The 24545-nt window shown below is 48.0% G+C and overlaps 2 protein-coding genes and 1 long non-coding RNA gene across 4 annotated transcripts in view; all 3 read left to right on the top strand.

Annotated features, from left to right (window-relative positions):
• The window catches only part of XPO6 (exportin 6), a 53076-nt gene extending 42468 nt beyond the window's left edge, over window positions 1-10608 (top strand). For both annotated transcript variants that reach the window (XM_081839589.1, XM_081839588.1), the window contains 9 exons: window positions 243-389; window positions 1058-1247; window positions 2525-2680; window positions 5303-5417; window positions 5641-5812; window positions 6449-6610; window positions 7898-7996; window positions 8814-9044; window positions 9886-10608. In XM_081839589.1, coding sequence (XP_081695715.1) covers window positions 243-389; window positions 1058-1247; window positions 2525-2680; window positions 5303-5417; window positions 5641-5812; window positions 6449-6610; window positions 7898-7996; window positions 8814-9044; window positions 9886-9987 — 1374 coding nt within the window. In that variant the 3' untranslated portion in view covers window positions 9988-10608. The remainder of the gene's footprint in view (window positions 1-242; window positions 390-1057; window positions 1248-2524; window positions 2681-5302; window positions 5418-5640; window positions 5813-6448; window positions 6611-7897; window positions 7997-8813; window positions 9045-9885) is intronic.
• LOC309329382 lies at window positions 2687-5296 on the top strand. The gene is made up of 3 exons (XR_014151106.1): window positions 2687-3625; window positions 3761-4791; window positions 5039-5296. It is a non-coding gene; the product is annotated as an uncharacterized lncRNA (long non-coding RNA).
• Window positions 10609-15358: 4750 nt separating the features above from the next.
• Window positions 15359-22741, top strand: LOC309329314 (nucleoside diphosphate kinase A-like). Its single transcript, XM_081840117.1, has 5 exons — window positions 15359-15514; window positions 18389-18519; window positions 19318-19419; window positions 20276-20388; window positions 21626-22741. The coding sequence occupies exons 1-5, from the start codon at window positions 15379-15381 to the stop codon at window positions 21744-21746; spliced, it is 603 nt and encodes a 200-aa protein (XP_081696243.1). The 5' UTR covers window positions 15359-15378; the 3' UTR covers window positions 21747-22741.
• The last annotated feature ends 1804 nt before the right edge of the window (window positions 22742-24545 follow it).

Genomic DNA, 24545 nt, shown 5'->3' with positions numbered 1-24545 from the left:
GCAAGATTCTGGCTAGGTTATTGTTGTTGCTGGTTGGCTCTACATTCATGAGCTATTGTAGAAGTTCCAGAAGACCAGTGCATGTCCTTCAGCTGCCCCTCCGTGGAGTAGCAGCCACAACAAACCTGTTCACTCTTATGTACCGTTTCTGAATCTTCTGGATCAAACCCTTCTGTTGATTCAATTACAAAAGAGGCTGAAGATCTCTGTCCTCCTCCCTCCCCCCCCCCCGCCCTGCTCAGGTACAAGAGAAGTTACTGTTGTCCTCCTGCCACCTGCTCGTCTCCTTGGCCACCACAGTACGGCCCGTGTTTCTTATCAGCATCCCAGCTGTCCAGAAAATGTTCAACAGGATCACAGATACTTCTGCTCAGCGCCTCCCTGATAAGGTATGGTGGGACTTAGTGAGCGAGCTGCCATTGTATTGGCTTGGATAGTGGAGCAACACGACTGCACGTCCGTTGACTGTAGATGGTTCAGACACAAGAAGTAATTCTGGGTAGCTTAGAAGTGGCCTGCTTCCGATCTCACAGCTGCTTCCAATAAAGAGAGGGGAGAGGAGCAGCATGCATCCGAACCACGCACGTGTGATTTGCTTAGAGCCAGTGTGGTGTAGTGGTTAAGAGCGGTAGACTCGTAATCTGGTGAACCGGGTTCGCTTCCCCGCTCCTCCACATGCAGCTGCTGGGTGGTCTTGGGCTAGTCACACTTCTCTGAAGTCTCTCAGCCTCACTCAAAGAGTGTTTGTTGTGGGGGGGGGAAAGGAAAGGAGATTGTTAGCCGCTTTGAGACTCCTTAGGGTAGTGATAAAATGGGATATCAAATCCAAACTCCTCTTCTTTTTAGTGCTCAGTAAGCCTGTTGACTCTAAGCTCTTTGGCTCTGCTGTTGGCATGTCTGTGCAGTGTAGGGTCAAGGCAACCCCATCTAAATGGTTGGACACCAGCATCCTTCTCCCTTTCGGAGCTGCTGATTGTGTTTCCTCAGCTCCTCCTCCTCTCTCTCCTTCCTTACCTCTTTTCTTTTCTTTTTGTTTGATCTGTCTTATTCTCCGCAGGCTCAGATACTCGTGTGCCGAGCACTCTCAAATATCCTGCTGCTGCCATGGCCAAACCTCCCAGAAAGTGAACAGCAGTGGGCCATTCGCTCGACTAACCATGCTAGCCTAATCTCCGCCCTTACCAGGGATTACCGCAGCCTGAAATCCAGTGCCATCTTGCCCCAGAGGAAAATACAGCAGGACGATAGTAAGTTCCCCCAATACAGGCCTTGTTAGCAACGGCAGAGTAACTGCTAGCACAGTCGGAACAGAAGGATCAGTAAACCTCTCTGACATTCTGGCCAAAGTATTCACATAGCAGCTTTGCATAACTGATGTCTCAGTTCCCAATGGTCCATTGGCAATTAACCCTTACTTATAGCTGTGAGTAACATTGAGATCTTGAAGTCCCCCTAAGTCCAGGAGAGGTTGCTATCAGTTTTGTTTCCCTTCCAGCTGGTCCTTCTGGGGAAAATAAGGGGATTGGTGCTGGGGGTTGCAAGGTTTAGACAAATGCATCTCTCGTACTCTGTAAAGTGTTGTGTTCACTAATGGTATTATATAAATACAGTCATCCCCCCACTTGTGTGTGACTTTGTATACATGTGGCACCAGGCAGTCAATTCCTAACCTGAAATGGCAAGAGACAGCTGGAAAGTCCTTGTGGCTCGCAAGGAAACCTTCCTCAGAGCCTGAAAAGGATGTCAGTGAGCCAAAAGCCCAGGAAAAAAAATACTCCAAGGGCTCCAAAATGGCATGTGGGAGCTCTCGCTGATGCTATGGTACCCCTTCAACAGCTGTTTGGCAGAAAGCAGTGTGTACTGCAGCAGGATCCCCACTTACCCAAACCCAATGAGGGAGACCTTGTGCAGCACTTCAGTTAAGGTTTTAAATCCTAATTCAACCTGTGGTTGGTGGTTGAGGGGGAGAAGGAAAGGATTTAGGCACTTTTGCAACCGCATGATTAATCAGGGGTTTAAAGCCTAATTAAACACTATTGATCGGTGTGGGGAGGGAATAAGGAGGCAATGTCTCTACCGCCATCATTTCCGCCTCCCTTTTCCACCAACCAGCTGCTTCCTCGTTTGGCAGCCCTGGATCACTTCAGATGGATCCAACCTGGAGCAGTTTGGGGCTGCCTAGACAAATCCTGGATTGGCCCAATTTGGTTTGGGATCCTGTATTTGTCCAGACAGGTGATTCTCTGGTGATTCTGCTGCATCTCTTCAGAGACAGGACAGACTGACCCATTCTCAGTAGAAGCTGTTCAGGAGGAGGCAAGGACAGCGTAGGGAATCTTACAGAGATGCACCTCTGGGATGGGTGTCTTGGGTCTACATTTTGTAATTTCCCATGGAAAACCTAGCCATTTTCTCACAGCAAATGGTTTGGGAATTTCGGGCTACCACCTCTTAACTTTTATCTATTTTCACCACCACTGGTGCCCTGGGCTGATGGTTTGAATGTCCTCTCTTGATTTTGCAGCCAAAACAGTTATCCACCAGACTCTCAGCGTCTTGGAAGATATCGTGGAAAGCATCTCTGGGGAAGCCACCAAGTCCCGCCAGCTCTGCTACCAGTCACTACAGGAGTCTGTGCAGGTCTCGCTAGCCCTCTTCCCAGCTTTCATTCATCAGTCAGGTATAACCACAGGGCAGCCTTTCCCGGCATGGGTCATTCAGGAGCTCTCACCTGTACTTGGCAAGAAGTCCCATCGGGCTGCCATGGTCGTACAGGCGCTGCCGGCGCCACATTAATTCCTGCCCCCCTACCCACACTTGTGTTGAGAATATTCATCAGGAATCAAGATGGCACTATGCATGCCACTGGGCTGTCCCAACTGGTTGATCTTTCCCATGTACAGTGGTACCTCGGGTTACATATGCTTCAGGTTAAATGCACTTCAGGTTACAGACGCTTCAGCTTACAGACTCTGCTAACCCAGAAATAGTACCTCGGGTTAAGAACTTTGCTTCAGGATGAGAACAGAAATCGTGCTCCAGTGGTGCAGCGACAGTGGGAGGCCCCATAAGCTAAAGTGGTGCTTCAGGTTAAGAACAGTTTCAGGTTAAGAACAGACCTCCGGAATGAATTAAGTACGTAACCAGAGGTACCACTGTACAGGGAACAATTCGAACACAGGTCCTAGCAGGTTTCACTGCAGTGAAGAAAATCTGAACGAGGCTTTCGAACTAAATGTGGGTGGTTTGCAAAGGTGACTCGTTAATTTGAGCAAGCAGAAATTAAGGGCAACCCCAAATAGTTTTTTACGTTGACTTTAACTGTCATTTCATTTTGAGTGGGATTAAATTTGCTTCTGCTTCGTCTTTTGTATTGTATTGTACTTACAATGGCCTGTGGCTACAAGCAAGAAATGCTTATCATATTGTGCCCAGGTGAATGTTGGGAATTTGCAATGCAGGGGATCCAAGAATTCAACTTCCTAGCTGTACCGGCTTAAACCCAACCGGTCACGATCCGCTCTTTCTGGAGGAATGCTTGCTTTGTCTCAGCTAATAGGAATCTTTATTATCTGGTGGCCATCACTAAATTGGAGAAATAACTCTCACCTGCTCAGTCGTCCAGGTTCCCTCAGATCCAAGGTGTCAGGGGGCAATAATTTGGGTGGAGAAGGGCGAAAAGAGCTAAAATATATTGTGTGTAAATTATTTTATGCCTCTGAACTTTAAAACAACCTTGGTCTGACACTGTATAAGGCAGATTCCTATGTTCCTACATATGTAAGAGGTCTGTGGTTTTTTGCTCAGGTGCCTTTCGGTGCTGAACTTCAGTTTTGATCCTGCATTGCTAAGTCTTAGCACTTGGCTCTGTATGTTTCCAGCCAGCACATGCCCTCTTCTTGAGTACCTACAGAAAACATGTTGGATTGCAACCCAAGGATACAACTCTAGATTACAACCCATAGCCCACTTGTAATTTGTTTATTTGTTTTAAATTGTATGTTGCTTTTCCATATAAATTTGCTGAAAGCAGCTTTGTTACTGAAAGCAGTAACAAAAATACAAATACAACGCTTCATTACAATAGCAATCAAAAATTCTGTCATTTCAAACATAACATGACCATCAAATAAATAGCTTGATTTATCTGAATGTTATAATATTTAAAAATGATAATAAAACAAGCTATTGATTGTTAAAACGGATCAATTAATGACAAATAAACATTCCAATGCAGTCATATATCAGCACCAAGCTAAGCAGCAGCCACTGCATGGCAGTACTATACCAAATGGTACAAAAACTAAAAAGTGTATAAAATGTTTCATAGTGGCTGAGCAAGTTAATTACTGTCACACAAAACCTCGCATCCAACCCTAAACTGTGGTCCAACATTAGTGCTAAAAATCAACCTAGAGCAAGGGTGTGAGCCCGCAAGAGGAGCAGAGCATCTAAAATCACAAATACCTGTAAACATGACAAAAATTTGACTGTAAATGTCAAAGTGAGTAATCGGTGTGAGCCCTCCCTGAGTTCAGCATGACTTCTTTTTGAGTAGGTGCACAACTGTAACACTAAGTATGGTTGTTCGCTAGAGGTTACTGTTCATTTCAAGTATTTATTTTATTTTATTGGTTTTTTATTTTCTATATGTATATAGGCCACCCTCTAACAGAGTTTAGGGTCAGGTGTCAGAGATTTTTTTTTTTTACAGTCCTGCATTTCCGCAGTCAGCCACTAGAGTTCAATCTAAACCATTCTGTGCACTAATCCAGTGCCTTGCCATTGACTGTGGGGCTGTACAGTGGTAACTTGGGTTACATACGCTTCAGGTTACATACGCTTCAGGTTACAGACTCCGCTAACCCAGGAATAGTGCTTCAGGTTAAGAACTTTGCTTCAGGATGAGAACAGAAATCGTGCTCCGGTGGCACGTCATCAGCAGCAGCAGGAGGCCCCATTAGCTAAAGTGCTTCAGGTTAAGAACAGTTTCAGGTTAAGTACGGACCTCTGGAATGAATTAAGTACTTAACCCGAGGTACCACTGTACATGCTATTACACTGATAACACTCAGAGCTTTGTCACCAGCTGCTTAGCTGTCCATTTCTCGAACCTGCTGGTTGAGGGCTAAGATGTCAAGCCTTTGGCATTAGCTGTGCAGTAGGTGCCAGGGGAGGATTCACTTTGCCAGTCCAGTGTCAAATAGCAAAGGTGACTCCTGCCCAAGAACAGTCACATGTCAAAACAGTGCTTTTTTTGTTAACGCTTTCCTTTTTGGCTCCTCCGCCTTCCCATTTCCAGATGTGACAGATGAAATGCTGAGCTTCTTCCTCACCCTCTTTCAAGGGCTGAGGGTGCAGATGGGTGTGCCTTTCACCGAGCAGGTCATACAGACCTTCCTCAACATGTTCACCAGGTAACCCGCTCAACTTTCTGTCGCTAAACTTTTGCTGCTGTTTCTTTGACACAGAACATGAATATGTAATAATAGGATGGAGCTCGCTTTTGAGACTGGTATGTAGCTCAGATTTCAGAGGGGACGGGGAAGTCTCTATGCATTTACTGCCTGTAAACAAATGCTCTACAGCTAGACCCAAGTCTTCCTGAAAGCTTAATTGTTTTTTGTGTTGTGCCCTTAGAGAGCAGCTGGCCGAGAGCATCCTCCATGACGGGAGCACCGGGTGCCGAGTGGTAGAGAAATTTCTGAGGATCCTTCAGGTGGTGGTGCAAGAGCCAGGCCAAGTCTTCAAGCCTTTCTTACCCAACATCATCTCACTCTGCATGGAGCAAGTCTACCCAATCGTTGCGGAGGTAGGGCCATCCTGGGGCTGGGCGAGAGACAGAAGGGGATGGGGCAAGGCAGAAGCTCTTGCAGGGTCCGAGTCATGGGACAGCAGTGGAGCCATACCCCTGAGAAGCCCTTAGGGCTTCTCTGTAACAGATGTACACCACTTGGTGGCTTGCAGTCAGATGCACAAATGGACTCCTTTAGAAAGGATCCATTTTTCAGACACTGCCAAGTGATCTGTCCTTGGGTGCTTTGTTCACACATGGTGAGACCAATGGCGGGGAGGAGGTAGGCAGCAGCCAAACTATCCGCGGGAAGTAAAATTGTCAGGAAAGCAATGGCACTGTTTATTATTTTGCTTCCCTGTGGAAAGAAGAGGACTGAATATTGCATGGAAATAAGCTGCCTTTAAACTTTAATTGGGTGGAATATGGATTGAAAATCAGATGGTCATCTTACTTTCTTTTAAATTTTATTTTCGAGAGGGGCAGTACTTAAAGGGTGTGCAACTGCAGCACTAACCCATGACTGCTGCCTTCTGCTGCTGCATAGCAAACGCCACCCTCTCTGACCCTCCGCCTTGGGCTGTGCTGGTAATGAGAGCCGTTCTGGTGATGGGCGTGTGGTGACTTCCTGCATGCTTTCCCTTTGTCCCCAAGCGATCCTCTCCCGATGTGAAAGCTGAACTGTTTGAGCTGCTTTTCCGGGTCCTTCATCACAACTGGCGGTACTTCTTCAAGTCCAGCATTCTGGCGAGTGTCCAGAGAGGTGTAGCTGACGAGCAGATGGAGAACGAAGCACAGTTCAGCGCCATTATGCAGGTACCTGGACGGGAGTCGGCTGGTGTTGTCGCTTCCTTGCTTGTGAGGGCCCAGATGCTTCTGGCTGGCAACTGTAGGAAACGGGTAACACTGCGAAATGGGGCTCTGTTCCAATACAGCAAAATAGTTAAAACGGCTTACCGGCTGCAAGAACACAACAGTCCCTGGCTTTCCCATGAGTCCAAGTGCTGTCCTGACAAATTAAGGGAAGGACCTACTTGATTTGCATTGTGTTCTTTGTACACTTTGAAGGCTCAAGACCTTTTCGAAAGAGGCAGTGCTTAGTGCAACTGCATATTTTAACTTTGCGACTTCATAAAGGTGTGGAGGATGGCGATGTGATGGGAACGGCCTGTGTTATTTTAAGAAAAGCCAGTTAACTCCTTGGTCTGGATGTTCACGCAAATCTCTAGCATCTGCTTTACCAAGTAGCTATTGTGGAGGCCTCACCTGAACCCTGGAGTTACTCAATGAACCCACTGGAGAAGTTTCTTCTCCATACACTGTTGTTCCTTCTGTACCCACACTTGTTCCTAATCCTGTTGTCTACTGAGAGCCTGTTAGTTGTTTGGGGCCATTCCAGGCAACTCCTGCTCAGGTTCCCTTCTCATTCCAAGTGCTGAGCACTGGTAATTTGTAAGCAGAAGATTGCTAAAGAGCTGACAGCTCAGTAGTGGCTGACTCTAGCCAAGTGCTTCTGGCTGTTGGCCTTCCAGTTGGCTCATGCTCTTTGGGAGAGGCACTTCTGCTTCATGCTCTCTGAATGTTCTGCATGGCCCAGGATGTCTGCATCCTGCTGGGGAGTTGTCTGCTTGCTGCTGCCACCATGGTCAAAGTCCAGTCTCTAGTCTATTTGGCCATTCTCAAATTCTTGTTTAACTCCCTGAGATGGTCTGAGGAGAAGTAGGAAAAGCTCCTTCCCTGGCCCTGTTTCCTTCAAAGCCTCAGTGTGTTTGGAGGAGGGCCACTGAATCCCAGCCATTCCTGCTTCATTTCGTAACTTGATGCGAGACAGTCTCAAGGAAGTGAGATTTTACAACAAGAAAACATCCCTGACACATCGCTGTCCAATATAGAGGTAGCCAGTCTGGAGCTCTCCAGATGTGGTTGAACTAAGACTCTTCCTCTCATCAGCCGCAACCAGTGTGGCCAATGGGCAGGGATGATGGAGGGTAGACAATATCAGGTTCCTTGTCACTGGTCCAATGGCTATTCAAAGAGCTTCTAGTTTTTGGTTACTTCCTTCAATGTCTGTTGTCCTGATAGGCTTTTTTCCCTGTTCTATAGGCATTTGGCCAATCCTTCCTGCAGCCTGACATACACCTTTTTAAACAGAACTTGTTCTATTTGGAGACTCTGAACACAAAGCAGAAGCTGTATCACAAGGTAAGCTCCCTGCTTTCTAATGGATACAACAGTATAGTCTGTATCTTGCTTACACAAAGTGCTGGCACAAGAGGGACAGTTCAGAAGGCTAGCAATTCTGGTTCTTCCTGCTTATTGCCCCCTAGTGGTCCATACACTCGGGTGCTCTCCTCGCTGGAGTTGCTGTTGCTTACGTGTTGGAAGAGCATAGGCCTGGCTTGTGTCATAAATTAAATTGGCCTGTGCAGAGAGGAACAAGAATCTCTCTCAGGCAGAACAAGGAAACTAATTCTCCTTCAACCTGGAGAGGGAAACGGCAAGAGCTTTTTTCTAATGCGTGTGTTGAATATGTTGCTCCCAAAACCATTGCCCAAAGCCAGTGGCAGGTGGCTTGCAGAGGATCAGGTACATTGAAGGAGCATGTCAGAGACCCAGGAAAACTGGGCCCCTCGACATACTGTAGGGATTGTGGCAGGACTCTTTGACATTGTTTAATCATAGCAGATTTTACCCACATTTTCATTGTGAGTGCCACATTATCACAAGAGCTAACGGTTTTAAATGTTGTGCAAGCTTGCTAGTGCAGGTGTGTTCAGCTGGTGGAGTGGTGAATGCCAAGTTGCCAGGGGTTTTCACTTACCTCTGCATCCATGGAGGTGAATGAACCCTGCACTGGACCCTGGAGGTGTGGCATAATTCAGCTGCCATGAGCCACTGAAACAAGGCCTATCAGATGGTCCTTTGCAGAGCACCTCGCAGCTTCACTGATCCCCCAGAGCTGCTGTTTTTCTGAGCACCTCAGCAGCTTGCTGAACGCCCTTGTTCTCTTTCCCCACAGAAGATCTTCCGGACAGCCATGCTTTTCCAGTTTGTGAATGTCCTGCTTCAGGTACTGGTCCATAAATCACATGACCTCTTGCAAGAGGAAATTGGCATAGCCATCTACAACATGGCCTCCGTGGACTTTGATAGCTTCTACTCGGCCTTTCTCCCGGGGTTCTTGGCCAGCTGCGATGGTGTGGACACCAACCAGAAAAACGTGCTTGGAAGGAACTTCAAAATGGACAGGGTGAGGCTGGCTTGGAGCTTTCAGGTGGGGTTGTTCTGTACGGACAGACTGACAACACACACACCCGTGTCCCAAATAGAACTTCCTTGAACTATAACGTTTTATTATTGAATGAGAACATAAGAAGGACCCTGAAACTGAATCAGACCAAAGTGGTTCAGCATCTAGCTCAGCATCATCTTCTTACCATAGCCTACCTTAACAAGCCACAGTTCCCAGGGTCCTTTGGGGGAAGCCTTGATAGGTCCCATTTGCACTACACATTTAAAGAGGTCTCAAAGAGGAAGGGAAGCTCTCAGAGTAATGGCTGGTTCGGGACTGTGTGTCCCATCAGACTGCACCTTCTCGTGGCTTCATGCAGAGAGTTTCCCCTGCCTGAAACTCTGGAAAGCTGCTGCCAGCCAGTGCAGACAGTACTGAGCAAAATGGGTCAACAGCCTGACTGTGGATATAAGGCAGCTTCTGGGGGGTGACATTGCTTTTGTTCTGGGGCTGCTCACTACAAAGGTTTCTATTTCCCTTAAAAACTTGGCTCTTCCTTCATAAGACTTCATGGTGACATTTCAAGCCGTCTCACACAACCTAGTTGAAATTAGCTGAATAAAATGGCCCCAGATTGTTGAAAACAGAGCCAGGAGATATTTGGAAGTGTTTGGGCAAGGTTGGTGCCATTGCATACCCAAGTGTCAACACTCCTTTGGGGCAAAGAACTGGAAGGATTGGTTAATCTTGTTGTTGTTGTTGTTGTTGTTGTTGTTGTTGTTGTTGTTGTTGTTGTTGTTGTCGTCCTAACCGTTGTCTATCTCTTCTCTCCCATGTCTCCCCACCACCCCTTTTCCAGGACCTGCCCTCATTTACGCAGAACGTGCACAGGCTGGTCAACGACCTGCGCTACTACAGACTCTGCAACGACAGTTTGCCCCCTGGGACCGTGAAGCTATAGTTCTCGGCACCGACTCTGGTTCGAATCCCTGTCGTGAGCGGACCTGTGCTCCTCGTGTTGCCGCTGCCTCCGCTCCCTGATCTCACCAGGCTGGCTGGATACAGAAGCACCTCCCCCGTGGGCCCTCGTGCCTGGGAGAGCTGCACGCTGTGCCCCCACCCTTGTCCATTCCCCTTCCAGCTCCTCCTCGCAGCTGAGCTGTGGCAGCTCTGTGTCCTACAGGGTGTCTCGAGTCCCACCTGCAGGCCGTTCCTCTATAGCTGGATGTTTTTGTCTTAATACTGTGGCATTTGCAGATTTGCAGGTTCTGGTGACTGGTCTTGTGCATCAATCATGAGGCAGAAACGCCAAAGACTACTTCAGATTTTCCCACCTTCACATCATTCCACCTGCCTCCCTCCCCTCCTGCACCTGGCTGTTGGGGAGGGGAACATCCCATCAACTTTTTGTTTTTAATTGCCTTGAAGCCTCCCCTGCCATCGGTGGGGAGACAGACGGACGGACAGACAGACAGAGCTCTGTTTTTGTGGGGTTTTTTTAAAGAAGTTTTTTCTCATCATTCCATTGTGATACTAAAATGTGCTTAATGGAAATAAAAAAAGTGCTTACTTTGTTGTTTTAGACGAACTTGAGATCTATTTAGGTATCTTCAGGGCCTTTCGGGAAGTCTTGGGGAGGGCATAAACTCTGGGCTTCAGACCAATTCATAGAACCGTAGAGCTGGAAGGGATCCCCAATGGTTATCTAGTCTAACCCCCTGCAATGCAGGAATCATAGTACAGAATTCCTGACAGATGGCCACCCAGCCCCTGCTTACAGCCTCCCAAGGGAGTCCATCCCACTGTCAAACAGCTCCTACTGTTAGAAAGTTCTTCCTGATGTTGAGTCAGAATCTCTTTTCTTGTAACTTGAAGCCATTGGTTCGAATCCTACCCTCCAGAGCAGGAGAAAACAAGCTTGCTCCATCTTCCATGTGACAGCCCTTTGGATATTTGAAGATGTCTATCATATCTCCTCTCAGTCTCCTCTTTGCTTGGCTAAACATACCCAATTCCCTCAACTGTTCCTTGGTTTCCACATCATCTTGGTTGCCTTCCTCTACACAGCTTGTCAACGTCCTTTTTAAATTGTGGCGCCCAGAACTGGACAAGCATTCCAGGTGTGGTCTGACCAAGGCAGAACAGAGCAGGACTATTACTTCCCTTAATCTGGACCCTAGACTTCTGTTGCCTAGAGTAGCATTAGCTTTTATTTTTATTTTTTGCTGCTGCCTCACCCTCTTGACTCATGTTCAGCTTGTGCAGGTGGTTCTGTGCACATTCCTGAAGAGTGATTTCTATGGGTTGCTACATGACTTTCAGTGATAGTTAATGATGCTTCTAGAGGGTTTTTCATATCTGCTCAGAGCCTGCTTTTCTAAGGGACTCATGATGGCATTACATGGGCTACTTTATTATTCACAACAACCTTTTGAGGTAAGTTAGGCGAGCGACTGACCTCAGGTGGGCCCTAGTGAACTCTAGCTTTTGTGTGCACCTTAACCTAGCACCTAGTCCCACTCCCACATTTTAATTATTGCATTATGCTGGCCCTTTAATCTTTAGAAAAACATATCAATAACTGTATGAGAGCCTGCTGTTGTGCTTCACCGAATTGCAGGCACATGGTCTGAGCAGATTTGCCAGCAGAATGGCATGAACTTGTGGACACTTGCACTCTTGCCTGTTGACCTTGTTTTCAAGAGGGTGAACTGTGTAGAGATCATAGAATCATAGAATCATAGAGTTGGAAGAGACCACAAGGGCCATCGAGTCCAACCCCCTGCCAAGCAGGAAACACCATCAGAGCACTCCTGACATATGGTTGTCAAGCCTCTGCTTAAAGACCTCCAAAGAAGGAGACCACCACACTCCTTGGCAGCAAATTCCACTGTCGAACAGCTCTTACTGTCAGGAAGTTCTTCCTAATGTTTAGGTGGAATCATCTTTCTTGTAGTTTGGAACCATTGCTCCGTGTCCGCTTCTCTGGAGCAGCAGAAAACAACCTTTCTCCCTCCTCTATGTGACATCCTTTTATATATTTGAACATGGCTATCATATCACCCCTGGAACCTCTTCAGATATCCCAGTCTTTCCTTGCCCATTGTACTTTGTGGCTTGCTGGGTCTTCATTTCATTCAAGGTGTTTCTATACTGCTTTTGAGGCTAGCACTCCCAAAAGAGGCTTGCATGAGAGAAGCATCAATTAAAACATTGCATTAAAACAGAAGGCGCTCTTTAGAGGAGGCTGGATCTTCTGCTTCCACCACCACCCCTGGCCAGAATGGTTCTTCAAAATCCACTATGGCGACTATCGTCGGAGGGAGGAGCCGTGGCTGGGAGCTGGATGATGACACATTACAAATTCTGCCTGCTAATTTTTTGTCTTGTTTGATTTCGGCCACAGTGACACTCCGCCTGTCCCTGGCCTGCTCCAGGGGTCAGCATCCTTGTGAAAGCATCGGTCACAATACTGTTTACCCAGAGTGAAAGTGCATGTTTTCTCTGTCCAGATCAATGGGTCAACGGTCATAGTTTTGGAAGATGCTCAAATCTTGCTGCTAAGAACAACTGGTTGTCCCATTTCCCCAGAGCATGTACTCTTCCAATGTGAAGCTTGCTTGATTTTAGGAATGTAGGAAGCTCTGAAAGGGGGAGGCTGTGTTGTGGACCTTTTGGGGTGAAGAGTTCCAGGCATGAGGAGTAGCAAGGGAGTCAGGGTTGTTCCCGTGAAATGTGACCATATGTGGTCAGATGAGTGAATATTGGTGGAGTTGGAAGAGAAAAGGTGAACTGGTTTTTATTTGGCAGGAAGGGGGGCAAAACTCAGGAGCTTTAAAAATCAAGAGTGGTTATCTGCCTTGGACACTGAGTCCACCTGCATTTAGTTAAACCAAATGCATGTCTAGTTTGCTCTCAAAAGCTCGTAGTATTGAAGGTTCCAATGCCCCTCTATACAACCTCCTGGTGCCCTAGTGCTCATCACATGGCTCCTTCTTGGTGCCCAGTCTAAACCTGTCCATGACATTTAAAAGGTTTATGGATCCAGGTGGCACAACATCTGGAGAATCAGAGGTTAGGATTGGGAACCAGAAGAGAACTAAGCAGGACTTGTTCAGTTGTGCAGAGAGCAGGTGGGGTAAGAGAAAAACAACCCTCTGTCCTTGATGTTTCTGCCAATATTTTTCTTGGGTCACTGTTCTGGGAGCTACGAACTTCCAGCAGGTAGAACAGCACTGTTTGTCTTCTGAATTGGAGCCAGTTCAGGGTTGTTGGAACAACAGGGGTGGGATGGGGACAAGTATGAAGATGGTCCTAGACAACATAGCTCCTGCTTATGAAAAAAAGCACTTGCGATTTTAATACATGGTTGGCATCCAGATGACTTCTGAGCAAGGAATGGTAAATGAAATGCCCTCGCCCTGCCCCCCCACTGGAGGTATCCCATTGGGACCTCTAGGTTTTCCTAGGCTTAAGTCCAGCATTTGATTTCCCCTGCACAGATTCTCCATCTGGCTGGTGGCTGGAGCAGCGTCTGGCAACCCCTTCAGGGCCTCATTTGGCCCAGGGGCTGGTAGTTGCCCCTCTGTGTTTTAGGGAAGTATTTCAGCCAATTTGGTTCAAGTCCAGGGAGAAATATAGGACTGGATGTTGTGATCAGGCAGCACCTTTCACCACTTAAAGGATGGAAAGCTAATGAAGAAAGCACCTGGGAATGCCAGTGATGCCAGCTACATAATGGTTTGTTTTGTCAAGGGAAAATAGCTTGTTCTTGGACACAACCTCAGCTTAAAGGGCAAAGTTTCTCTAAAGTCTCTAAATTCTCCTATTTTTCCACAAGTTGCGAGTATTTGGCTGCAGCTGTACTGACAGAAGGGAGGATGGCCCCTCTCCAAACGGGCCTCGTGTTTCCTCTTAATCTCCTCTAATTAGATGTTCTGTATATTATCTGCAAGATCGCCAACAGCACCCATGAATCCAGCCTCCCTCCCTGTTCATCACTGGATGACGATCCGCTCTCAGGATGAGGGAGACACTCCTAAAGGCAGAGGGTTTTTTATACATATAAAAATCTTCACTGAAAGTAGCAATTGGCCACACAGATTTTTGAGGCCACAACTTGCACAAAAATCAATTGGTCCTTCAAGTCCCTCATCAATGTTCAAGTGCTCCACAGGGAAAGCCTGTGAACTACTGTTCTAATACTCCAAGCATGTACTGAAGTAGAGCAGTATATCTTAGTGTTATAAAGACCAATGTTAATTATTTGCTACAGGAACCCATCCCATAAACTAAGAACGTTTCAACCGTGTGAGAGGGCAAGTCCCATAGCCCATCGCTTCATCCCTTTAGTAACTTCTTGTTGCTGTTTGTTTTCATATCAGCCTTTGTCAACCAGGTGCCCTCTGGACTAGAAATCCCATCAGCCACAGCCAGCGTGGGAGCTGCAGCAAGAAACACCTGCGTGGGTGCCAAATTGCTGGAGGCTGGCGTTAGAGTGCGCTTTACAAAATAGAGCATCAGTCCCTGCTGCTAGGAGCTTACAATCTAATCCTGGGGAACGGAGAGGGGGGATGGGGCAGGCAAGGTGCATCCAGTTATTTCAGTGAGGTGTGCTGGCCTCTGGGACATATTTTTATTGCCTAGGTTCGGCAGTTTAGTCGCTGGGATTTATTGGGTTGATGCGTGTTGCAGCTAATGTGGAAGTATTTTAATAACCCCCGTTAAAGTACAGTACCCACTTAGTACTTTAGCGAGAACAAAGTACCCGATTAGTAGATGGTCAAATGGTCTGAGCCGGCTTCATAAAACAACTTCCTATTCCCCTTTTGCTGTTTGAGAAACGGCTGCTTTGCTCCACCACCCCCAAAAAATACCCATTCCTGCCTAGGAGCACTCAACCAGCTTTTCTCTCTCCCCGCCCGCCTTCCCTGATCCTTCCTTGCCGGCGGAAGCAGCTACGGACGGCGCCCCCAGATCAGCAAGTGCGCCCACCCTCGTGGTCTCTGCTCGTCTGGCCCATCAGCAACGGGCGCCCCCAGCTTCCGGAGCCGAAAGTTGCTGCAAACCCTGTTAGCAGACGAGGTGGCCGATTAAAGCGCGCCGCCCGCCCCCGGGGTGGGGCTGGTGGTGGGGGGCTGCGGGTCTCTTTAAGGGGGCCGCCCCCCTGTAACGTGATCCTCCTCGTTCCCACGCCTCCCCCCCCCGGGGGGCCGCCTCGCTCGGCCTGGCCTGGGGGCGGACCGGCGGGTGGGGTGGGGGAGCAGCGGCCCCGCAGCCGGGCTCTCTCCCACCCCCAAGCCCTCGTCTATAAACCCGGCCGGGCCGGCCCCCTTCTGCCGGGCGAGCCGCCATGGGCTTCCTGCAGCGCTGCGTGGGCCGGAGCTGCCGCCTGTTGCTGCCGTCGGGGCAGCGGGGCGCGGGCAGCCTCGGGGCGTGGGGGGCTCTGCCTTGCGATCGCCTCCCCGGGGGGCGGCTGTACAGCGCGGGTGAGTTGCGGGGCGAAGCGCCCTCGGGGTGGGATCCCGCCTCCGCTCCTCTTCTTCCCGCGAGGGGGCTGCAGAACTCGTTCCGCGAAGCGCCTCTCCGCCCCGGGATGGGCGCGCGACTTTCGCCCTCGCCGCGTGGTGGCTCCGGCGGGCAAATCCGACTTTGGCAAAGTCGGGCCAGGCCCACCCACCCACCCACCCACCCACCCCGACTCTCTGCAGTCCGCAACCCTTCCCGTTCCCATCGTCCCTGACCATTGGCCGATCCGGAGTCCTGCACGGTCCTATCTCTCCACCAGGCGTTACTCCTGGAGAGACACAGCAGGGCATTCCCTGGTTGCGCACAACTTTGAGGAGTTGGGTATCATAAGACTTGTACCCCTTGGCATTCTTTCTTTGCTTACCCACCCAAGCTAGTACTTGCTAGCTTGGCATGGGGGGCTGTTACGAAATCTGGCTTGGTATTTCCTTGGGCTGTGCAAACGCGAGGGGGGATGGTCTGTTCCAAGTGCATCCTCCAGTCATAGTTGGAAGGGACCATGAGGATCATCTAGTCCAACTCCCTGCAATTCAGGAATCTTTCGGAATTCTTCTGTTGGCACAGCTTGGCATCTTCTGGGGTGCATCTGCAGGTGCCTTAGGAAGAGCTGTAGCTCAAGGTGAAGTTCCCTCTGACTTGAAACGGTGAAGAGCTGGGAGTTCCAGCCCTACTTTTCCATGCCCCACTTTCCCATGCCCCTGTGTTGGCAGTGACTCCCAGGGTGGTGGTCAGATGCTGCTCGTGTTCCCTTTTTTAGCATGCAAACTAGTAAAAAAGGTAAAGGTAAAGGACCCCTGGATGGTTAATTCCAGTCAGTAGGGTGCAGCGCTCATCTCTCTTTCAGGCTGAGATGGTTTTACCATGCAAACTAGTATCCACACACCAGGTGGGAAGAAAATCTAGCTGTGGGCAGTGATAATTCCTAAACCCTCTTCTTGATACACCGGCAAGCAGGGCTGACCAGAGGTCTACATTGCCAGGCCCACACTTCTGTATTCAAAGATCAATGCAGTGGTACCTCAGGTTGCATACGCTTCAGGTTACAGACTCTGCTAACTCAGAAATAGTGCTTCAGGATGAGAACAGAAATTGTGCTCCGGCAGCATGGTGGCAGCGGGAGGCCCCATTAGCTAAAGTGGTGCTTCAGGTTAAGAACAGTTTCAGGTTAAGAGCGGACCTCCGGAACAAATTAAGTATTTAACCCGAGGTACCACTGTACATAAATTGCCAACTTGGGGGTTCAACCTTCATATCTAGCTGTTTGTCTCACCCCGCTCTTGCTTTCAAGAAGTGTGTTGGAGAATGCTGGCTCTCTACTTGGCGATGATTCAATTGTTCCCAATAAAGGTGGCCCCCCGCTTTGGCTTTTGGGTGTCTCATCCCCAGAGAGCAGCATAACTGACCTACGTATTGGAAGAAGATAGCTGCTACTTTTTCTTCTCTCTGGAAAACAGAGCCCTTGAATTACATCACACTCTTCTTTCGGGGGGGGGGGGAGCTCCCTTTCTTCCCCCAGTTTGCTACATGATAAAGGAGCTTGGTTAGAGGTGAATGGACTCTTCTGGCCTGCCGTACAGGACTGTTGTAAGGATTGCACAGTCAGTGTATGTGACTTCCCAAGAAGGAGACAATTCGGCTTATTATAGCAAATTCCCCAGAAGAGATTCCTGGCAGTGGCGTCCTCAGAGACTAATTAGCAGATTCATTGTAACATAAAGCTTTTGTGGACCAGTCGACCCCAATGCGTCAACTGCAGCTGCTGGGATTCCTGGCGCAGGAGGGCAGATTTCGCTTTAAATGTAATGTCCTATATTTAATGTATAGGAGGTGCTTGGAGCATTTAACTGCATGATATGACTGCTAAGTATTATTAGCTTAAAAGTTGCCCATTTCCCTCCCTGCTGGTGTCTGCTGCTTCTGTGCCTTGAGGCTCCAGTCCCATCCACCTGCTTTTAGGTAGGTCCCCAGTGACTAATCAGCCTGCTTGCTTTGCAGTGCTGCCGCTCTCCTCCTGCAGGAAGCAAAGCCCTCTGGGAAAGGGGCATCCACTGCACCACTGGGCATCAAAGCCTTTTTGCTGTATTCCCAAAATTTTGCAGGAGAGGGAGCATCTAATGGGGAAAAAAGGGTGAGCTTTCCATTGCCCCTCCAATACTGCTTCCTTACTCCCTTCACTTTTAGGGAACTTCAGTTTGATTTGCCAGCCATCGTGCCAACAAAACAAGCCGGCATCTCTATACAGGCAAATACTTTAAAAAAGCAAACATTGTAAAACAGCAACATTAGTTTTACAGCTTGCAGTCTATTATCTGAGGGTCAGAGTAACCGCGACACATTTTGCTACTGCCAGAGCAAATTTGGCTGCTTTCTGTGTGTTTATCACAATTTTTACCGTATTCTATTTTTTACTACTTTGGCTAAATGGAGGGGAAACTGTTGCAGAACTCATTCAGAAATAGAACAGTGTTCTAATGTATATTATACTCAGCCAATGGCAAATTCGGCCATAGCCCTAAACAGGTGGAAATTGTAGTGAAATTTAGTGCCATCTCAAAATTAGGGCATTATGATGAATCACTTCGAGTTCTGGTGCCCTATCATCTTAAACTTAGGACTCCAAAAGGTTTGAATTGAAGCCCAGGGAAACAATCTACAGAAAACCAAGGGGGATAGGGAGGATGAAAGAGTACCCTGAAAGGAGGGCAGGCTGGCTGGCTGGCTCCTGCAGCACTGAACAGGAGCCCTGTATGCTGCAACTCTTTGTTGCAGTTCTCACCACAGCCACAAGGGCTCCCAAGATGTCTGGCTCTAACCACCCTTTCTTTGCCCAATAGGTGTCCCTGGGCTGCAGGAACGCACACTGATCGCCGTGAAGCCAGATGGGGTGCAGAGGAGGCTGGTGGGGGATGTGATCAGACGCTTTGAAAAACGTGGATTCAAGCTTGTGGGTCTCAAGTTGCTCCAGGTACGCTCATTGGGTGCTGAAATGGGGGCAATCAAGGCTTGCCAAGCGCTCAGGAAACATTGGGGTAGGTTATAATAATAATAATTTATTATTTATACCCTGCCTATCTGGCTGAGTTTCCCCAGCCACTCTGGGCAGCTTCCAATTGAGTGTTAAAAACAATACAGCATTAAATATTTAAAACTTCCCTAAAACTTCCCTTCAGATGTCTTTTAAAGAGAAGATAGCTGCTTATTTCCTTCACATCTGAAGGGAGGGCGTTCCACAGGGCGGGCGCCACTACCGAGAAGGCCCTCTGTCTGGTTCCCTGTAACCTCACTTCTCACAGTGAGGGAACCACCAGAAGGCCCTCGGAACTGGACCTCAGTGTCCGGACTGAATGATGAGGGTGGAGGCGCTGCTTCAGGTATACAGGACCGAGGCCGTTTAGGGCTTTAAAGGTCGGCACCAACATGTTGAATTGGAGCGCTCCTTCCTGTTTCTGTAGGGATCAGCGAATAAGAGGAGCGTTATCCATGACCCACAGCCTTGCTCCGGGGTGGGGAGGGAAGTTTCAATCCCTCCTGGGGGTGTAAATGTTAATGTTGTCATCAGCCACCTTCAACAAGGTAGACGACACGGACAGGTAGCCCTTCCTCAAGGTGCACCTCTGGGGCAAGGGGTTCACGAACCCACAAAATCCCGCATCCCTTGGACCCAGAGACAGCTACCCATGCCAACACAGGGGATTGTTCTTCAGGGTCTCATAAGTGGGAGGCTCTGCCCATTTGAACGTCAGATGCACCTTTGTTTGGGCAGGCCAATGAAGGCATCCTGGCAGAACACTACCACGAACTGCGCCGAAAGCCGTTCTATCATGAGCTGATCAAGTACATGACTTCGGGGCCTGTGGTGGCCATGGTAAGATGGTCTCTCTTCCCCATCCGCTCTCACCAATACCCAGAGGCCCATCTAGTCCAGCATCCTCTTCACATCGGCCAACCAGAAGCCCCAGTGGGAAGCAGACCAATGGGACCTCTGGGTGCAATAGCAGTTTCCCCTCTGGTGAGGCACAGCAAATGGCCTTCGTATGCACGCTGCCTCTGATAGAGGAAGGAGAACATTTAGCCATTGTGCAGGGGCAGATCTACTGTGAAACTTATGAAGCTTAAACTCCCAGGCCCTAATCCCAGAGGGGTCCCAGAAGTGACTTTAGTCCATGTTGCTTGCAGCATTTTATATCGCACCAGTGACACTGTACAGCAGTTTCAATCCAAATCTGAGATGTAATAGTTAATTGCTTTTCACGTCTTGATCTGTTGTGGAACAGCCCCATCAAAGAAGATTACTGGTTGCCCCCGTGACAATTCAATCTCCAGGACCGCAGAAATGTAGGTCCAGCACTATCACTGTGGGATGCAAATGCAAATCTGGGTACTGCTCTTGTATCTTGGATATGGGAAGAACCTTTTTGCATAGGTATTAGGCATAAGGGTGAAGGGAAGCTCCTGTGTACTTCAACAGAAGATCCCACCCCCGCCCCCCGCTGCAAATTGCCAGGTTGGGCCCTGTGGTCCATTCATTTAATGTGTAATTCATTACAGCGCACCCCCTGCCCCATCCTTCTAAGCACCCCTTCCGTATCAGGCGCTCTGTGATGTTGGTTGGGGGAGCACCTCTGTAAGGTACTGATAGAGACATATTGCCTTGTTTAGCTGTTAGCAGGAATGTCAGAACCACTGGTCTTTCCCCTTTTTTCTATGGTGTCCTGTTTCAGGTCTGGGAAGGCTACAACGTTGTCAAAACCTCCAGGGCTATGGTGGGGGAGACAAATCCCGCAGAAGCCAAGGCAGGCACCGTCCGGGGAGACTTCAGCGTCCACGTCAGCAGGTATGAGTGGGACCAAAACAGCAGGAAATACAGGAAGTTGTTCTGCACAGAGTGAGACCATGAATCCATCTAGCTCCGTATTGTTTGCACAGACTGGCAGTGGCTATCCAGGTTTTTTGGGCAGGAAGTCTCTCTCAGCTCTTGCTGGAGATGCTGGGGTTGGGATCTGGGATATTCTACCTGTGAGGCAGGTGCTCTGTCACTGAGCTCTGACCAGGCCGGTCTTGACTTGCTGGTGCTTCTAGGTTCAAACTTTGACACAAGTCTCTGGCCTGGTTACACATGAAGAATACAAAACGCCAACTCTTTTGGTTAAGTCCCATTTCCTGGTCTGGTGAATCATTCGTTTAAAGTATGCTGCAGAATAGTTCTTCCTGCCATTATGTAGTCATCTGAGAGGGCCAGTATGGAAAATGAGCTTTCTAGGTCAAACAAAACCATGTATGAATAATAGGGGAAGGGTGTTTATATGAACCAATCAAGATGTTGAAATGTCAGTATGAGTTCCTACACATTAAGTTGTGTGATATTTCTTTGCTTTCTCATTTTTCTATTCTATTATAAATTACATTACATTTCACTTTTCTATGTGTGTGCTTAAAAATCCTCTTCCCTTAGTTTGTGATCTGTATTTATTACTGCCTACATTTACAGTGGAATAAAAATGGCCAAATGGCCTATGCTAGCTGGAACTACAGATTCCGGGGTGGGGTGGGGGTGGGAATCAAATTTTAATTTTCCCTTGCGTTTTTAAAAATGTCTTTGCTAACAGAAATCTAGCAGAGCAAGAGTAGACTGGGCTGAACCTTCATTCCCCGATGTGCTCGTTCTTTCCTTGTTTTTGTTTGAGTGAGCGTTCTAAAAGTCCTCCTTCATGCCTAAAACAGGCATTAGATACTAGATTGCCCCCTGGAAAGTTCCTTTTGCCTCTGGAGGTTCTGCAGGGAAACTCTTGTTCCATCATTTTACTGCATTGTAGTGGCTTCTTGACTCAGCCCCAGGTAAGGGTAGCTCAAGATGCTGCCTTAGGGCAGCCACACTGTAGGCAGACCCAGCTGTTCCTCCTCTTGGGAATTCTGTAGCAATTCAGGAAAGAGTTCTTGGTCCCCCTCATCCATCTACAACTTATTTGGGGGAAGTAGTTTATAGCAGTTAAAATGGATATAAAATTGGGTGGTTGTAGGATAGGACCTTAACCTACGATATGCCCTCATTGTGAGGTTTCCCCCAAAAACAGGAACGTTGTCCACGCCAGCGACTCCCTGGAGACGGCCCAGAGAGAGATCAGCCTTTGGTTTCGCAGCAACGAGCTGATAGACTGGGATTGTTGCGATCAGAAAATCCTGTACGAACACTGAGGACCTGGCTTGGTCTACACCCCAGCACGGGGCCTACTACCTCTGCCCTTGGACTGCCTTTCTGAAGCGATCCACGTTCCAGCCTGTGTACTGCAGGCTTTGATGGTGTGTGTTTGGAGGAGGGCGGGATTATTGCACTTCAACCACTTTGGCTTTCCTTGGGAGGGGGCAAGGAGCAGGCACCCCTTTGCACAGGCCACACCTTGCTCTCTGCCACGTGCACCACTGTGCTACTTGATTGGAGAGATTTACATCCATGGCAGAAAAGTCATGGAATTACAGGTCTCACATTAAAAAACCCCAAACTATTTCTACAAACCGGATTCTGTTTTTTGTGCCTGGAAATTGGAAGTCTGTGTTTGGGCCTGCCATCAACCCTTTCTCTGTTTGCATCTCTACATTAATGAAGCTAGGCCATTTTGCTCCTGTTTTTAAGGGGATGTCCGAGTGGCCACCTGATTGGGAATGGACAGTCTTGTACGAGAAGAATGCAGGAAAATATGACTTAGGTAAAGATGGTGTCTTTTGCACCTCAACACCGCAGGAACTAGGTGATGATGCATCACCTAGCAGATTGCCTCACCCGATATATGCCCCATTTACCACTTCAATATGCCCAACTGGTACAGGTTACACACATACCTGTTCTGCATTGGTAAGAAATCAATCTTTTTAACACGGCAGCAGCTAAACTTTGAAACTCTCTTGTCTGTTGACATCAGGCAGGCATCTTTGCTGTACTCTTTCCAGCACTTGCTATAAACATTGTTTAGGTAAGGCTATCCAGACATGTCAACGTGTGTTTCAGTCTGGTTTTTAGCCTCTTGTCGATCGTAATTATTTAATGTTTTAAAGAGGTCTTTTTACCTTTTTTTTTAAGTTGATCATTTCATTATTTTATTCTTTCTGTAAAAACTGTGTTGAGGGTTTGTTTGGTTTTTTACAGTCAAGTTGTATATCAGCTTTATGAAATAAAAACAAGCATCACCACAAAAGGCTCCCAAACCAAACCGAAGGACACAGATTCACATGCAATTTGCATATGCTAATTAGTATGTGCACAATGGAGAAATAAGTCCTATACTTTAAATAGAAAAGCTCTCAGCACAGTGGGGAGGACTGTGACCCTGTTTCCCTGCTTAGCCTTTCCTTCACGTACTTAAATGTTGATTGGCACCTTCAAGGACCTTATGGTTCTGTTTGTTTTACTACAGTCCTTCAAACAGAAGACTGTCCTGTGGGTACCCTAGTTGTGCTGAAGAAAACTATGACCTTGGCCCTACCTGTGAGTCTTGTAACTCATTCCTATTTACATTGTCACGGGGAGAGAAGGCAGAAATGTTGCTTCTTTGGCCTAAACACTTCTGTTTGGGTCGGAGCAATAAAGGGCACATCGCAGCAGAAAAGCACCTAGATTCCAGAGGCTTTGCTAGCTTTTGCGTTGGATAACTTGGTGAATTGCAACAGAAAAACTTGAATAAGGGCTGCTGTTTTCCCAAGCAGGAGTTTAACAGACTTAGGTGATTTTGTTTGAGCTTCCATCTGGTGCAAGGACCAGAATGACACAAATCTTACTGAGTTTTTATTCAAGCCGACATTCCTTGCCTCGTGAAAACGTGTTTCTAAGGGCCTCTTTTGTTGGGGATCTGGCATCCTAAGACATTCGCACAAGGCAAGTTGCTAGCCATGTGAAGATCTTAAAGCCCGGAGGAACTGCTGCCTTGTGGTTAGTGGTGAACTTTAGCATATATTCTGAGGGGCGATGTACCTGGCCCAATTCTCTGGAGCAAACCATACGCTTTTGTGGGCAGAAGGTAAATAGCCGCCCAATCTTAGGCACATTTGCTCTTTGAAGTCAGTCCCACTGTCTGCAATGGGGGCTTCTTCCCATATAAAGACCACAGGACTGCAATGTACACATCTCTAAAACAGTTTTTTTAAGCAACTTGAGGGCACTTAGATTTTCCCACCGCAGGAGAGAAAACTATATGCCTAAGCAATGCAAGAGATTGAAAGCTAGGGCCCACATGTAGACAGGGTAGCTTGCATGAATGTTAATCTGCTCTGCTCCACTGCTACTTTCCCCTCCTAGCAACAGGACATTAGTCTGCTCTCCAGTTCTTTGGGTCCTTGAAGATGGGGAACAAGAAGCTGTGTTTCAAGTTACTTTGGTTGCCAAGTGATTAGTCTTGATGGCTTGGAAATCTCAGCATGCTGTCTGCTCCTGTGTGGCTGCTGCAACTGGCTGCTTTTAGGGAATAACAATTCCCTTCCCTATCCAGCCAAGCAAGAGGCCTGCTCACAGTTCAAGGATGCATTCCAGCCAGGCAAAAAGCACTCAAGGGCCCAGCACAGAATCACCAGGCATGTGAGCTGGAAAGAGTTGGGGCCACATTTAGCCCCTAAGCCTGTGCTTCCACACTCCTGTTTTACTCCCATCCCAACATGCAGAGGCTTTGGGGTAATTTGGGAATGGTTGAGGGACTTGGGTATGTTCAGCATGGAGAAGACTGAGCGGTTGGCCACCTTCAAAGATCTGAAGGGCCGTCACATGGAGGATGGAGCAGGCTTGTTTTCCGCTGCTCCAGCGAGGAGGGCCCAAACAAATTGATTCAAATGGCAGGAAGGGAGATTCCAATGAAGCATTAGGATAAACTTGCTGACAGCAAGAGCTGTCAGTGACAGTGGAACTAACTCCCTTGGACGACAGTGGATTCTCCTTGGTTGAACTCCCAGGTATCCAGAAATGAAAAACGTTTTGGAAGTCCCAAATGGAGGAACAGCACCTTCCTACCAAAT

This window comes from Podarcis erhardii (assembly GCF_964252035.2).
Source record: "Podarcis erhardii genome assembly, chromosome: 14".
NCBI lineage: Eukaryota > Metazoa > Chordata > Lepidosauria > Squamata > Lacertidae > Podarcis > Podarcis erhardii.
The sequence above is the reverse complement of the archived record's forward strand: the minus strand, read 5'-3'. Positions and strand labels throughout refer to the sequence as shown.